This window comes from Pseudochaenichthys georgianus, chromosome 1, assembly GCF_902827115.2.
Source record: "Pseudochaenichthys georgianus chromosome 1, fPseGeo1.2, whole genome shotgun sequence".
NCBI lineage: Eukaryota > Metazoa > Chordata > Actinopteri > Perciformes > Channichthyidae > Pseudochaenichthys > Pseudochaenichthys georgianus.
Genome location: NC_047503.1, coordinates 18569702 through 18584645, shown reverse-complemented (window position 1 = coordinate 18584645; position 14944 = coordinate 18569702). Strand labels below are relative to the sequence as shown.

Sequence of the window (14944 nt, the reverse complement as noted above, 5' to 3'; positions counted from 1 at the left end):
TAATAAAGACAATGAGTGAAATGACCAGAAACAAACAACAGTATTCTCAAGCATAATTGTATTCATCAGTAGCATTCAGAGCATACTAAAATGAATATTCGCATATATACGCTTCATTAAATGACTACAAAGCCATGAGGGATGCTAATCTCTATTTGATGATACTGTCCATCTATCAAAAAGGCTGCCAGCTAGACAACCTTTCTCTGTTCTGGTTGTATAGAGTGTAACACAAATGCAAATCTCTCACAGCAGAATGCCTTTAGCAGCATCCCAAAATAAGAATAAAAAGATCCGGTTGTGCTATTTAACCGTCTCAATGTTTTTGTTGATGTGTGGTGGAGTAATCGGCAATAGAGGTGTCTGCCTTCCTTTGAATAACGTTTATTTGGGAACTATTTCCTTTATACTGTTTCACCATGCGTGCATTATGACTGGTGCTCACGACAGAGGGAGATGTAATGGTGTCCTCCAAAACCAAGCCAAGTGTTGATTGATAAATGGCAATACTAGCCTATATTGGGAAACCGATAGATATATATATTTAGTTTTTGGGGTGAAATGTCCCTTTAACAGTAACGGGTGAAGGTCTGTCTCATCATTGCTTAGACTTGGAGACTGTAGAATAAACATTCTGCTCTGCCAATGGAGGAGGATGAGTGAGACCCTGAGATGGACTTATAGAGGAGTAGTCGCTGGCCAAGGAGACGTTCTTATTTGTGTCAGTATTCTTGTCTGTCAATGCCAAGTCAGAATCCGCCTGAAAATTGACACTTGCATAGTGGAGAGAGTCTTCCGGAGGGTGAGCGGTGGCATCGACGGAGGTCAGGGCATTTCCTGAGCTTGCCTGCTGGTTCGGCATCGGTATTTCCTCATACTGTCGTTCTTCATGAAGTCCCTGTAGAAGATGAAGGGGAGCAGTGTGATAGATGCAGATCATACTCATATAAAAACTCATGAAGACAAAAACACACACACACATACATACATACACACACACACACACACACACACATACAGACACACACACACACACACACACACACACACACACACACACACACACACACACACACCTCTGTTATGTTCAGCAGTTGTCCTTTGCTCTGATGATCCCTCTGCAGCACAACACGCTGAGAAAAGAGACAATTTGAATTGATGTAAATAACAATATATTTTTTTATCTGTTCGCCATCAGAATCACAATCATTTTCATGTTTGCCCGTTTACTTCTGTTATTCAGCATTGAAATCACATGATCTGTTTTGTTAGTAAATATATTAATTAATACATTACTTCACCCACAATCATTTTGCCAATAATAAACACAGAATATATGATAAGAATAATGTATATTCAACCACAAATTCATAAAGATTATGGCGTGTTTCTTATGCTAAATTTCTGCCCCTCACCTTTTGTCCAGGGGAGTTTGTGTCTGCACAGTATCAGCAGAAGCACAAGTGTCAGTAAGGCAAGACAGCCCACCACAATGCCAATTATGTCTGGAACTGAAAGACAACAGTTGAAGCTGTTTAATAATACATACAGTCAGAAGAGTTTATTTGTGTTCAAGATTCATGCATAAAGGCAAACATTGTTTCAGCATTTGTTTGCAGTTGCTGTTTATTAGCAAATGGACACCTGTGGTCAGTGCTTGTTTAATTATATGTCCCTTATTTGAAACGGCAAAAAAAATCCTATAAATGGAGATGAAGCCCTGAACAACTTAAATCAAAGAGTGTAGCGTGTAGAGCAGAGGTCAAAAGAATAGATCTACAAGAGTATCGTACTCAAGTACAAATGAGCGTACTTAAAATACATTTTACGCAGAATAAAAATCACTTGTTAAAAAGTATACGAAGAAACAAGTAATGGAATATGTAAAATACTTAGGGTTGTGATGAGGATAATGATCACTGGAAATAGAACCATGTGCATATATTTTATGTAGATCTGTTTATTTTGAGGAGGCCTGGGGCTTACACCTTAAAAATAATCAAAATATGCATTCCCGAGTAGAGTAACAAGAATTAACCAGTGTACACTAGGCATTACGCTACATGAATACAAATAAACTGCCACTTAAACAGCTACATAAAAACACATCAAGGTCCCAAACAAAGGTGCAAACAATATAAGCCCCATTGCAGTGGCAGCCACAATCAATGCCAGAAGCAAAAGGTTTTTAAATTGACAACAAGGCAGCGTGCACATAACCAACCGTGTAGCGTAGGTTTGCCTTCTTCTTCTTCTTCTTCTTCTTCTTCTTCTTCTTCTTCTTCTTCTTCTTCTTCTTCTTCTTCTTCTTCTTCAAAAGCTGCACTGTATGTTTTTTTATATTCATAGACTGCAAGGTAATAAAAAGGTCGTAAGAGTAAATCAAAGACATTTGAAAGTAAATAGTGCATTTTCCTCTGAAATATGCTCCAGAAGTAGAAGTTGTAGAAAATATATAAATCCTCAAGTAAAGTACAATACCCTCAACATTTTACTTATGTACTTTCCATGTCTGTTTTTTAGTTTGCTGGGTGCATGATTTTCTTCTTATTTTAAAAGACCAGACAATAGAAAATAAAGTTATTTCATCATCAAACAGTACACTGGTTGTTGCCAAACATGTTGCATATTCATCAAAGAAGAACAGAAACACATATTTACCTGTCATTAAGACAATGATAAATGTCAGTGATATCCTCATCATGTCAGTCCTGCTTTTTCCACCTAAATATAGTTTAAAACCAAGCTCAAATATTAACGGTACATTTATAAAAAAAGAAGTGTCATGATCAGTGATGTACTGTCTCTCTGTGAAATATGAATGTGCCTCTTAGAGAAGCTGACATGAAACATTTGCATTTCAAAATGAGGTTGTAGTTTTTGTATTCAGAGAGAGAAACAGAAAAGGAGGGAGGAGAGAAAGATAGAAAGATGGTTGGATAGATATTGCTGTGAGAGTGCAGGCTCATGTACTGCTGCATCGCATGATCTCTTCCTCTCACGTAAAAACAAATAGGGTTGTGCTTCACAGAACAACTGCCCAATGGCCCTCTTATCTTTGGATACACAATATTAAAATACAAGCTATTAATATCCAGTCTGAACTGAAGGTATTTCAGTGATCTACCTGATTATGTGTAATATTTGCATAGGAGGGATAACATCCTAATGGGTTATTCAAAACGTGCTTATGTACCTTGTCCTTTTACAGTAAGAAACCTGTATGAACATCATATTGTGTTTTATTATGCTGAAAAAAAATGTGAACCGTTGACTTAAATAAGTGTATTATGTAAGGGTTCGTTGAAAACAATGATATTAAGTTTAAATACAAAAGCATAGGTTCAACTCTATACTATTAATACTAACTTAATGCAGTTATGTGGAACCTGATGACATAATACATTTGATTAAAGTAAACATTAAAACATTTTAGAGTAGGACATCACACATTTAATAGTTTTTAATGTACACTGTTTGACTGTGTCCTCCTATGTCAAGTTATGGTAAAATATAAAGCGTTATACTGTTTCAGACAAAACAGGAAGTGAAGTTAGAAATCCACCTACTAAACACTCCCATGTCATGGCCATTTCTACTGATCATAATTCCATTGTTGAGGTCTACGTAGAATAGATTTACATTGTTCAATGTTCCAAACTCACGTTGGTTTCTCATACAGCATCTCTGTATAGTATGTGTATTCACTCTCTGTCCTAAACGGCTTGTTGGAGCTCCTGCCCCCCCCCCTCCCTATGAGCCCACTGTGCTCTGATTGGTCAGCTCGCCCACTGTGCTCTGATTGGTCAACTCGCCCACTCTGTTCTGATGAGTCAACGACCGCCACAGCGGAACATCAGTGTTTATGTGTTACAATGGCGTTAGCAACCAGAAAATGACACCAGTAATGACAAACAGATGAGAATGCTGTGTGGGGCCTGGGTGCCGTGTTGGCGGGATGTTGCGGGGCTCGTTGCTCCGTCATTTGTGAGGACAGTGTGTGCTGGATTACTGGTGTCATTTCCTGGTTGCTGCGTGGGGTCTGCGAGACAGCGAGACACCGCGAAACTCAGCCTGAACTCAGCCTGAGCACACACACACTCGTAGCCTGGCTGTGAGTTTGTGTGTGTCCGCGGAGCTCCAGCTGAGAAAAGATGAGGCTGAGTGAGTGTCACATGGCAATGTATTTTAATGATTGGTTTTAAGTGTGTGTTTTATACATTTTTAGTGTGTGATTTTACTCTGAAATGTGTTTGCCTTTTTAACTGGTTTTAACTTCCTGCTGCATGCTTTTATTTTTGAAATGTTTGGATTGGCCTTGCCATGCTGATTGACAATGAGTGACCACACCTGGAGCCAATTTACACCAACAGCCCTGCCTATTGAAGGAGAAGAGCAGCAGAGGACATACTGAGACTGGGAGAAACTGAAGGAGACAGCAGAGGCAGAACGCAGCAGGAGCAGAGAGGCACACGCAACTAAGGGATTAAGAGAGTGTCGACAGAGCACCTTTACAGCCCTGGAAAGACTCTGGTTTTGATAAAAGACTTTTAACATTTGAATTATTTGTATTGTTTTAACTGCGTTTTAATTGTATTTTAAAATAGCTTTAGACTATCTTTTTACTGAGATTATATTTTAGACGGCTCTGATTTTAGTTTTGCTCTCTACCTGATTTAAAAGAACCCTCCCCCTCCTTTACATGAGTGTGTGTGTGAGGCTGAGGAAGTCCGCGGCAGGGTCTGCGTCATGGGGGGTCATTCGCGGGCCATGCCCCCCCAAATGAGTCGCTGTGCCCCCCCCAACGCAGGGCAGGCAAGCCTTGCCACTTTGCCGTTTTTTTAATCATATAAGTGAAAACGTTTCCACTACAAGTTTTTTGTGTGAAATACATCAGAAATAAAGAATACAAATAGAAAACACAGCCTGAGGTGGGCTCACTGCTGCCAGTGGCGCCAGCAGGGCGGGCCATGGCCACCCGGATATATTTGTTGGCCCCCCCTACCACACAGCTCATACTGCAGCCCCTCCCTCTCCCTCTGCTACCATGGTAACACTCTGATACTCGGCGCACCACTCTGATACTCGCGCGCACCACTCAGAGATTCGCACAGACAGCAGCAAGTTGCAGCAAAACGTTTCATTCTACTGACTTCTAGAAGGTAAGTCGTATAGGTTTGTTGCCTGTTAAGCCCCACAACACTTTAGGCTTTAGTGTGTTAGCTTTAGGTAGCAAAAAACGGAGATATGCTTACCTTTAGCTGTTATTCTGATCAAAATGTGTGTTCAATGGCATTAAAACGAGACAAACGCTGGAAGACCTGGAAAACAGGCTCAGGGCTCAATAAAGCGTCTGTAAACACACTTTGGCGGCTATCCTAGTTAGCGTTAGTTTAGCTTGCTAAGCTAACGTTAGCTGATGTCAGTATGCTGGGCTGGTGTAATGCGTAGGCTACTATTAATCACTGCTGTGTGTAATGTGAATTTGCATAAAATGAAGAGAAAGTCAACAGACATCTCTTCTTATTTGAAGAAGAAGATGAGTAAAGGAGAGACAGAGCTGGCAGGGGAGCAGCAGCATAGGGCTAGTGAGGAGATGGCCATACATGCTAGAAAGTACATGTGGAACTCTGTTTTGTAAAAGTGAAACTAAAACCTAAGTACAGTTTTATTAATGTGATTGTGACCTTTTTAATCATGTAAGTCTTCTACACACTTTAGGTCTGCAGCTCCTTCAAAATGAAACGAGAATCTATGCAGTGTTTCCTCTTCTGTGTTCTGAGGTTATGAGCCGACCATTAGTCAAGTTTGTTTTCATAATGTTCTGTATGCTAATTAAAAAAAAAAGGGTGACCAGTTTGTTTATAAAGTATAAATATACATATACAAAACAAATGGAATACAAGCTATATGTATTACTCTCACCACAGTGGCCTAATCTAAAAAAATAGAAATATGTCTCGTCACCTATTTTCTGTCTAATACTAAAAGGTGGGGTTTTGTATCATTTATAATGTTTTGATTTTACTACAAAGGTCAATAATAGATAGTGTTTTTGTGTTCAATCACAGTATGTATTTACCCTGTTATACCCCTTGTGTTTTTGGGTCCTGTTGAAATAAAATAGTCATGTTTTAAAACTTGATTTAATAAAGTCATGTCAATCATCTTTGATCCCAGTGTGACACAAACAGCTTTGTTCAGTCCAAAACAATTTATAACCTAGAGACATAATATAACTGAAGAACATGTTGTGTTACTGTTGTGTATTGTATGTGTTGAGAATGCTGAACATGTTGTGCCTTACAATAAAGGAACTTATTTAAGCTGTATTTGTCTTTTTAAAAGGAAAGAACAACTAGCATATATAAAAAACAAAACAATAAATCACCAACACAAGTAACACAAAACAAGGTTCTTTTAAATGTTGTTTGAAGTAAAATGTTAACTATCCGTATTATATTCACTTCAGATGAATAGTATCAGAAAATGTAAAATAAGAAACCAAAGTATATCAGTAGGTGATTCTCTTTGCCATTGTTTTCATCTAGTCTATACTTTTACAACAATTAAATGCTTGGTTTTGGTGGGCCACCCCAAGATTTTCAGTGGCCCCATTTGGCCACCCCTATGATACATTTCTGGAGGCGCCACTGACTGCTGCTCTCTGATTGATGTGTTGCTTGACCAATGACCCCCGACCTATGCCCCCGACCTTTGTTTTGTTATCATTACGTGAATGTGTGTTTAGATGAAAGCCCAGTGGCGATCTGTTCATCTGTTACACTGATTATACAGTAAAGCCATCTAAAATAATATGATATACAGTACAGTACACGTACCTCTGGGTCTCTGTGTTTCATTCAAGCTTGGCTCTGTGTGTGTGGCACGAGCGCATTTTGTGAGTGCTCGAGCGGTAATGTGGAATGTTGTTGTTGGCATCTGGTTAGCTCGCTATGCTAACGGATATAAAGAGCTGTTTCTACACCAAGGTGGGGGAGAGTCCTCTCCTGTCAGACTGAGAGGATCTTATAACGTCAGCTCAGTGAGGTAAAGGACTCTCAGTGTTTAGATAGTTAACTTTAGTGTAAGTTATCTCAGTGGGTCTCAAACGGTTTGGTCACCATTTATGTAAACAAGTATTTGCGAGGAACACACCTTTATATGATCATTATAGTTATTAAAAAAATAAGAGAATAAATGAAAAACAGGTATGAAATACTATAGGACAGTAACACAAGAATACAGTTTAAAAAGGGAGTGATTAGTAAAATATCCATAAAGAAAAAGTAAATCTGTTTACAGTTCTGTTTCATATGGGTGTTGAGAGATGTAGGCTATCCATAGATCTCTTCATGTTGCTCTCAAAGTGCACCAGATTGATGCATTTAACTTCAATATTTAAAAGAAAGTCTTCCGGGGGAGCATGCCCCCAGACCCTCCTAGAGGAGGTTAGGTCCACCCCCAACTAAAACATGTTCACATGGATAGGATACTAAACACATTTGCACACTTTTTATATGGTGGCCTATGTCCATATGTTTCTGTTTTGGTGGCCGTGCCACAACCGTGCCTGTATGCACAAGTCATAGGTGAGCCATACAATAGCACTTCACCCCTGCAATGTGTATGAAAGACAATAGACTTTACAGCATGTTTTTTTTTAATTGTAGTTGGTGTTTGTGTGTTGGTTGTTGATGGCAGTGTGTGCCCCCCCTGTGGTAAATGATTGCCCCCCCATTCGATTTGTTCTAGAGCCGACCCTGGTCAGCAGATTGGTCCATTTAGAGTTTAGACCAATCCGCGTAGCCGTTACGTCACTTAGACCCTTACGTCACTACGATCCAGGAAGAAAAAGAGAAATCTCCAGCGAGGTGTTGGGGCCGGTTGGGGCAGCATAGACTGGTCTTTTCTGTGTTAGAGTTTTACCCGCTACAGGGTGTACTTTGAGGGTTTGTGACTTTTCAGACCGTTTACATGCAGAAAAACCTTCATAACACAAGGGGACGGGAAATAACCAGAAAAGCATGACATGGGACCTTTAAATGCATTTTGTAAACAGCAGCCTTACACATATTGGTATTTAGTTAGTTGAAAGCAATAATATTATGTTGAACACTATTATATTTTTTTATATTATTGCTTTCAACTAACTAATACAAATGTCAAAGCCATTTTTCAGTGAATATTAAATCCATGCAGACCTCACTTTAGTTTAAGATGATGTAACTTTAGTGTATTCTACAAGTACATTCTTTATATTAAACAAACATTTTCACAATTAGCTCATTGTGAAAAACATGATGTGTTAAGGTGTTTGTGATGTACTTATTCCTTATCCCTGGATCACTGTGATAGAACACTTTGATAGGCCTATGTGCTGATTCTCTGGCAAGTTTCGGACATGTAGGGATATATTTTGGTATACATTCTGTGGAGTAACGCAGATGGACGTCCTCACCGATGTGTTGGTCTCTAAGCCCACCACTGGGGCTGCGGACGTTTTCCCTGTGCTGATGGATCATCCCTGAATTATCAATTATAATCATTGCAGAGGCATGTTCTAATGCACAACACTCATTAGATCCTACACTCCATTATTATGACTGATAGTAGAATAATTGGAGTCCAATACCCCTTTAATTATCTTCAAGAAACACAACTGGAGCCCCATTTGAACCAGGAGGTACTGAGGTTCATCATAAAGTGTGTTGTGTTGTGTTATGTAAGAGCTGTAGGTGTGAGTGTGAGGCTTTCCCACCGGCAGTTCCTTTTTTCACATCACCTTCTCAGTTTCTGTGTGTGTGTGTGTGTGTGTGTGTGTGTGTGTGTGTGTGTGTGTGTGTGTGTGTGTGTGTGTGTGTGTGTGTGTGTGTGTGTGTGTGTGTGTGTGTGTGTGTGTGTGTGTGTGTGTGTGTGTGTGTGTGTGTGTGTGTGTGTGTGTGTGTGTGTGTGTGTGTGTGTGTGTGTGTGTGTGTGTGTGTGTGTGTGTTCTATGTGGGAGGTGTGTTTGAATATGTTTCACAGCTTTACCAACTCTTAAGTCAACCACAAACAAACATTCCCAGAAAGTATACAACAAATACATTCTATGTATTGATACAATTTATTATCTAATGAAGATGCTGCATTACTTAAACACATACTTTTTCGGAGGAATTAACATTATTCCTATATTGTTATCTGTCTTGCTTAAAAGTTAGCAAAAAAACCATCTGAACCTTTCAACAACCTGTGAATTTACAGAAATATGTGAGCGCTGGATTTGATAACTCTTAGAGTGTATAATAGTGAACTTAACAGTGAAGATGATCAGCACGGAGTTTAAAGATTGTAATGGACTGTTGTTTGATCTGTCGCTTTATGTGTCATATTTGCATATGTATGGATGCGGTTCGAGGTGCTGCAGTCTGTGTGTTTGTTGAAGCTAAGAGTGGAGAAGAATAGGCCTTCAGGGTGGATCTGAGTTATCTCTTCTGGTGTCCTGGTGCTGAGCGGTAGAAAAGCTGAAGCGGCTGGTAGTCCTGCTGTCTGTTTCTTTATCCCCATTGGCTGTAAGAAGTGTAGCGGTGATCATCATATTTGTGTCTTGCTTTTCTCCTGATTATTCTCATGTCAGTGACAAGACAACAACTTATTTGGCTGCCACACCTAACACATTTTCTGTTTAGAGTCCTGCGTTCTTTTATTTTTGTCACTTCAACTCTTTCTTTCATCTATACACAATGGCTGATCATTTTGGTTTACAACAGCCTTACTGTTGCCGTTTGGCTCTCATACTTATCAGTAATCATATCACATATCTCTGCAAGTTCAGGAAAGCCAGCAACAACAAAACGAAAGTTAATAAAAAGTAACTTTCAGTTTGTTTTCATTAACCTTGAATTATCCTTCAACAGTATCAAGAGTTAATCACAGGTCCATCTTTCGGATGGCTGTTTCCATGAAGGCTGTGATAGACGTGATCCTCTAACCGACTGAGATCCAGATCTTGGTACTGGCAGATGGGCTTTGGTACATCAACATCCACATAATCACAGAGGCCGAGAGTGACAGTGGACCCGCGATTCCTTGATGTGAAATGGGAGCAGAGGTCAGATGATGGCGGTGGTAGAGCTGAAAGATCATCCAAGCCTGGAGTAGAAAAGCTGCAGCGGACATCCGAGTCAGTTGTTACACCAGGCGCCATTGTCTCGTAGTCAGATGACTCCTGTGGGATGAACAGAAACCTCAGAGAACTGCTTCTTGGTTGTATTATACTCTAAATTCAATGTGTTGGCTTTACTGGACAATGTGTTACTTTGCCATGCTAGCAACTCTGGGAGCCTGTACCCGGACACAATGTTGTTTTAAGATAATGTAAATAATCCCACAGTGATATGGTTAATATGGTTAATGTTCAGCAGGTATAAAGTTTATAATTGATTATCAACAGGTGAAATCTGCTAAATTGCTTACATTAACAATACGTTTTTAATATAAGCACTAAACAAACATTTTTCTATTAATTCATCCTAATGGGAACATGAATGTCTGTACCATAATGTTTGCAATCCATCCGCTAGTTGATTAAAGTCTGAACAACAGTGGTGGGCCGGCCCATAGTCACCCCTGTAGTCTTGATATGAGTGTGGGCTATTATTATTATGCTCATGTTTAGGTTTCATATTTGTTTTTAGCACCTCTACTGTGACATGTTCACATGCTTTCATGTTCAAATAGGTCTTTATTTTTCTCTTACTGCAGCACTTATTTTCACCCTCTGTCTGAAACCAGAGCCCAGTCTTCTGCTCTGATTGGTTAGCTGGCTCTGTTGTGATTGGTCAACCGCTCAGAGATGTCCCGCCCCTTAGCCTATCACGTACAATGTGTCGGAGCATTAGCCTATAGAATCGAAGTGTTACATAGTGATGTCTCTACTAACTACATAATGATGTCACTATGTATCAGAAGTAAACAAAGGAGTCCAATGGAGGCGTTTCAGGCAGGGGGGGGGGGAGTGTGTGGGAGAGAAACTCTTTTAGGGATTTTAGCCTTTGTAGACCATTTACATGCAAACAAACCGAAAAGGGAAACCCAAACATTTATAAAAGGGCTCCTTTAAGTTTTTGACAAACCTCTCTCTTTTGGCGTGCGCTGGATCTTTGGTGTTTAACAGCCAGGCGAAGACAAAGTGTAAACAGACATATAAACAGCAACGCTGCCATACACATAGCTGCAGTCACAAACAGCGGGAGGTGGAACTCTGCAGGAGAGAACCACTGAGGTTTATCTGGAGGATTCACACACACATCATTACGAGCGCTATAGCGCACTATGAGAACAGATGAACACACAAACATTACTCACTGTCCACTTTACGGTGATTTGGTAGTATGGTTGATACAGGAACTGGAAAACACAAACAAAAACAAAGTATTAATATACAGAAAATACAATTAACAGACACAGAGCTAACTGATATATTATGATCTTACTTACTGTGTTGTGTGAGAAAGTTTGCTGTTGTTGAAGGGTAGCAATATAAAAGAAAACAAAAAAGTAGTTACATTCAGTTATAATAAGTGTACTAACTGTGTGTGTGTGTGTGTGTGTGTGTGTGTGTGTGTGTGTGTGTGTGTGTGTGTGTGTGTGTGTGTGTGTGTGTGTGTGTGTGTGTGTGTGTGTGTGTGTGTGTGTGTGTGTGTGTGTGTGTGTGTGTGTGTGTGTGTGTGTGTGTGTGTGTGTGTGTGTGTGTGTGTGTGTGTGTGTGTGTGTGTGTGTGTTTAACAGAAATGGAAATCCTTTTTTTTTTTTTTTTAAAGGAACCTGTGTGAGAAAGGTATCAGTACTTACTTCTCATTTATGGTATGTGGCCCGACGATTCCAGATCACCAGGTGTACAGAAACTTTTATCACATTTATCTGGCTAGCTATCGATTATCTATAATTGTAAAGCACTAACCAGAAAATATAATTTTGGTTGTGCATGCTGAAGACCACCAGTAATCCTACACGACGTACCTTGGGAAACTTTCAGCTCTATGACCAGCTGTGAGTCCACCCCACACCTGTACGTCCCACTGTCCCTTGAGGTGAGTTTGTCCAGCCTCACGATGAAGAAGGATCCGGTGGTGTTGTCGAAAAGAGAAAAACGTCCATTTCTCACCGACTGGACATCTTTTTCTGTCTGTATCAGGATCGTATTTTTGTCATTGCGGAAGTATTTAACTTTGCTCTTATGGCCATCTTCATATTCACATTTGAACTCAACGGTCTGGCCTTCCACACCGGTAACTGTAGTCTGGACACTGACCAGAGCTGTCAGTGACACAAAATCATTGTTAGCTGCGTAACCAAGTTTTGACTCATTTAAAGACTATTTCATCAGCTTTGAAATACCTAAAGCATAGCGGCCCACCTTTGATTTGTAGAAGAGTGATGAACACGGTTGTAGTTGTTCTCCATGAGATCCACGTCGCTCCCATCGTTCTCAGTTTACATTCAGTCCACACGCTCAACTTCTTCACAAAGAGACAGCCACCTGGAATAAAAACTGTCTGTGTGTTCTGTCTGGTGCTTTCATGTCCATGTGTGTCAACCTCTTCCTCTTTCATGTAAAAACATTTCACCACATAACCTTCAGCCCATGAATGTAAAAGGATGATGGGTTGGGTGGATCCAAAGAGTGGCCTTCTCAAGTGCACCCAGAAATGAATAAATGTCAACGTTTCTATTCAGCGGCAGTACTCGACGTCCTTACATTTGATAAACCTTATATATAAAGTATGATTTAATCAAAATTAGCACCTGTTATGGTTTCGTCTCAACATGAACTATTAATAACATTATTCTGTGTAACAACAGGGTGCAATGCTTTTTTTATGTATTCCACTGACAAGTTCATGTAGATATGAAGAGTTAATGAGAACATGTTTAAAAGGTTGTGAAAGATAATTCAAGGTTGAAGCTATTAAAGCAACTTCTATATAAAAGGAATGCCATGAAAGGCAAGCGTTTGGAGTGTTTTATTTGTGAGACTAAAAGATGTATTATTCTGAACCAAATGCCCCACATAAGAAATACATCATGAAGTCTAATAATAATAATATAAAATAATATATCATAAAGGAGCTGAAATGGATGGTAGAAATGCTGGTTAGACAGAACTATATACAATATTAAATAGTATATCATTCTGGCTGAAAGCAAGCCTTCATCATCCTTTCATTTCCCATCTTTATAAAATATTGTCCTTTATATGTTGCCCCATAGTACACACAAACGTTTAAAATGTTAACATTAATGTCCCGGAAATTATAATTTGGTGAGTTGTGTCATTATTCAGAGTGTCTTTGGTAATATGACCTCGAGGAGTCACCAGTTTAACCCACGCATCAGCCCTCTCCATCCCTCACGGTCTAACTTCAGTCAAGCACCGTATCACCTATAAACTCCTTCTTCTGACTTACAAATCCCTCCATGCCCTCGCCCCCCAATACCTGTCTGACCTTCTCCGCTACCACACTCCATCCCGGAAGCTAAGATCATCTGGACAGGATCTCCTCTCCAGGTTGCGGACTTTTGGTGACAGAGCCTTCAGTGTGGCATCCCCCACCCTCTGGAACTCTCTCCCCCCCGAAATCCGCAGCGCCCCAACCCTGGACATTTTCAAAAGAGCCCTCAAAACACACCTTTTTACCAAGGCTTTCCCTACTGTATAGTTAGTTTAATAGGTTTATTTTTCCCCTACTCCCCCCCCCCCCACCCCCTTAACCTGTCTGCCTTTTTTCCCTATACTCCCCCCCCCCCCCCCCTACCCGACTTGTAAAGCGACCTTGGGTTTCCTGAAAGGCGCTATAAAAATATTATATATTATTATTATTACCCCAGTGGACGAGAGGGTCGCCTCCCTACGCCTGCGGGTTATGGGGGGGAAAACTCTGACTGTTGTGTGTGCTTATGCACCCAACAGCAGTTCAGAGTATTCGGCCTTCTTGGAGACCCTGGAAAGAGTCCTGTATGGGGCTCCTGAAGGGGACTCCTTAGTCTTGCTGGGAGACTTCAACGCACATGTGGGCAATGATGGAGACACTTGGAGGGGCGTGATTGGGAGGAACGGCCCCCCTGATCTGAACCGGAGTGGTGGTTTGTTACTGGACTTCTGTGCTAGTCATGGATTGGCCATAACAAACACCATGTTCGAACATAAGGATGCTCATAAGTGTACGTGGTACCAGAGCACCCTAGGCAGAAGGTCCATGATCGATTTCGTTATCGTATCATCGGACCTGAGGCCGTATGTTTTGGACACTCGGGTAAAGAGAGGGGCGGAGTTGTCAACTGATCACCATCTGGTGGTGAGTTGGGTCGAGTGGCGGGGGAAGCCTCTGGATAGACCTGGTAAGCCCAAACGTGTAGTTCGGGTGAACTGGGAACGTCTGGAGGAGGCCCAAGTTCAGGAGGCCTTCAACTCACACCTCCGGCGGAGCTTTTCGGGCATTCCTGTGGAGGTTGGGGACATTGAACCAGAGTGGTCGGTGTTCAAAGCCTCTATTGCCGAAGCCGCGGTGGGGAGCTGTGGTCTCAAGGTCCTAGGTGCCTCAAGGGGCGGTAACCCTCGAACCTCCTGGTGGACACCGGTGGTCAGGGAAGCCGTCCGACTGAAGAAGGAGGCCTTCAGGGATTTGTTATCCCGGGGGACTCCCGAGGCAGTTGCAAGGTACCGACAGGCCCGAAGGGCAGGAGCCTCATCCGTGGCCGAGGCAAAGCAGCGGGTGTGGGAGAAGTTTGGAGAAGACATGGAGAAGGACTTTCGGGCGGCACCAAAGTTGTTCTGGAAAACTGTCCGACACCTCAGGAGGGGGAAGCAGGGAACCATCCAAGCTGTGTACAGTAAGGATGGGACGTTGTTGACCTCAACTGATGGAGTGTTGGGACGTTGGAAGGAACACTTTGAGGAACT

At 41.1% G+C, this 14944-nt stretch overlaps 1 protein-coding gene across 2 annotated transcripts; it reads right to left on the bottom strand.

Moving 5' to 3' along the window:
* Window positions 1-9558: 9558 nt before the first annotated feature.
* Window positions 9559-12709, bottom strand: LOC117464297 (CMRF35-like molecule 9). Of its 2 annotated transcripts, XM_034106699.2 has the most exons (6): window positions 12401-12709; window positions 12004-12300; window positions 11482-11502; window positions 11350-11391; window positions 11118-11245; window positions 9559-10210 (listed from the first exon to the last, which is right to left on the bottom strand). In XM_034106699.2, exons 1-6 carry the CDS (start codon window positions 12594-12596, stop codon window positions 9902-9904), a joined length of 993 nt encoding a protein of 330 aa, XP_033962590.1. In that variant the 5' UTR covers window positions 12597-12709; the 3' UTR covers window positions 9559-9901. The 2 variants fall into 2 exon arrangements, with proteins under 2 accessions (XP_033962590.1, XP_033962673.1); XM_034106782.2 differs by lacking the exon at window positions 11482-11502.
* Between the last annotated feature and the right edge of the window lie 2235 nt (window positions 12710-14944).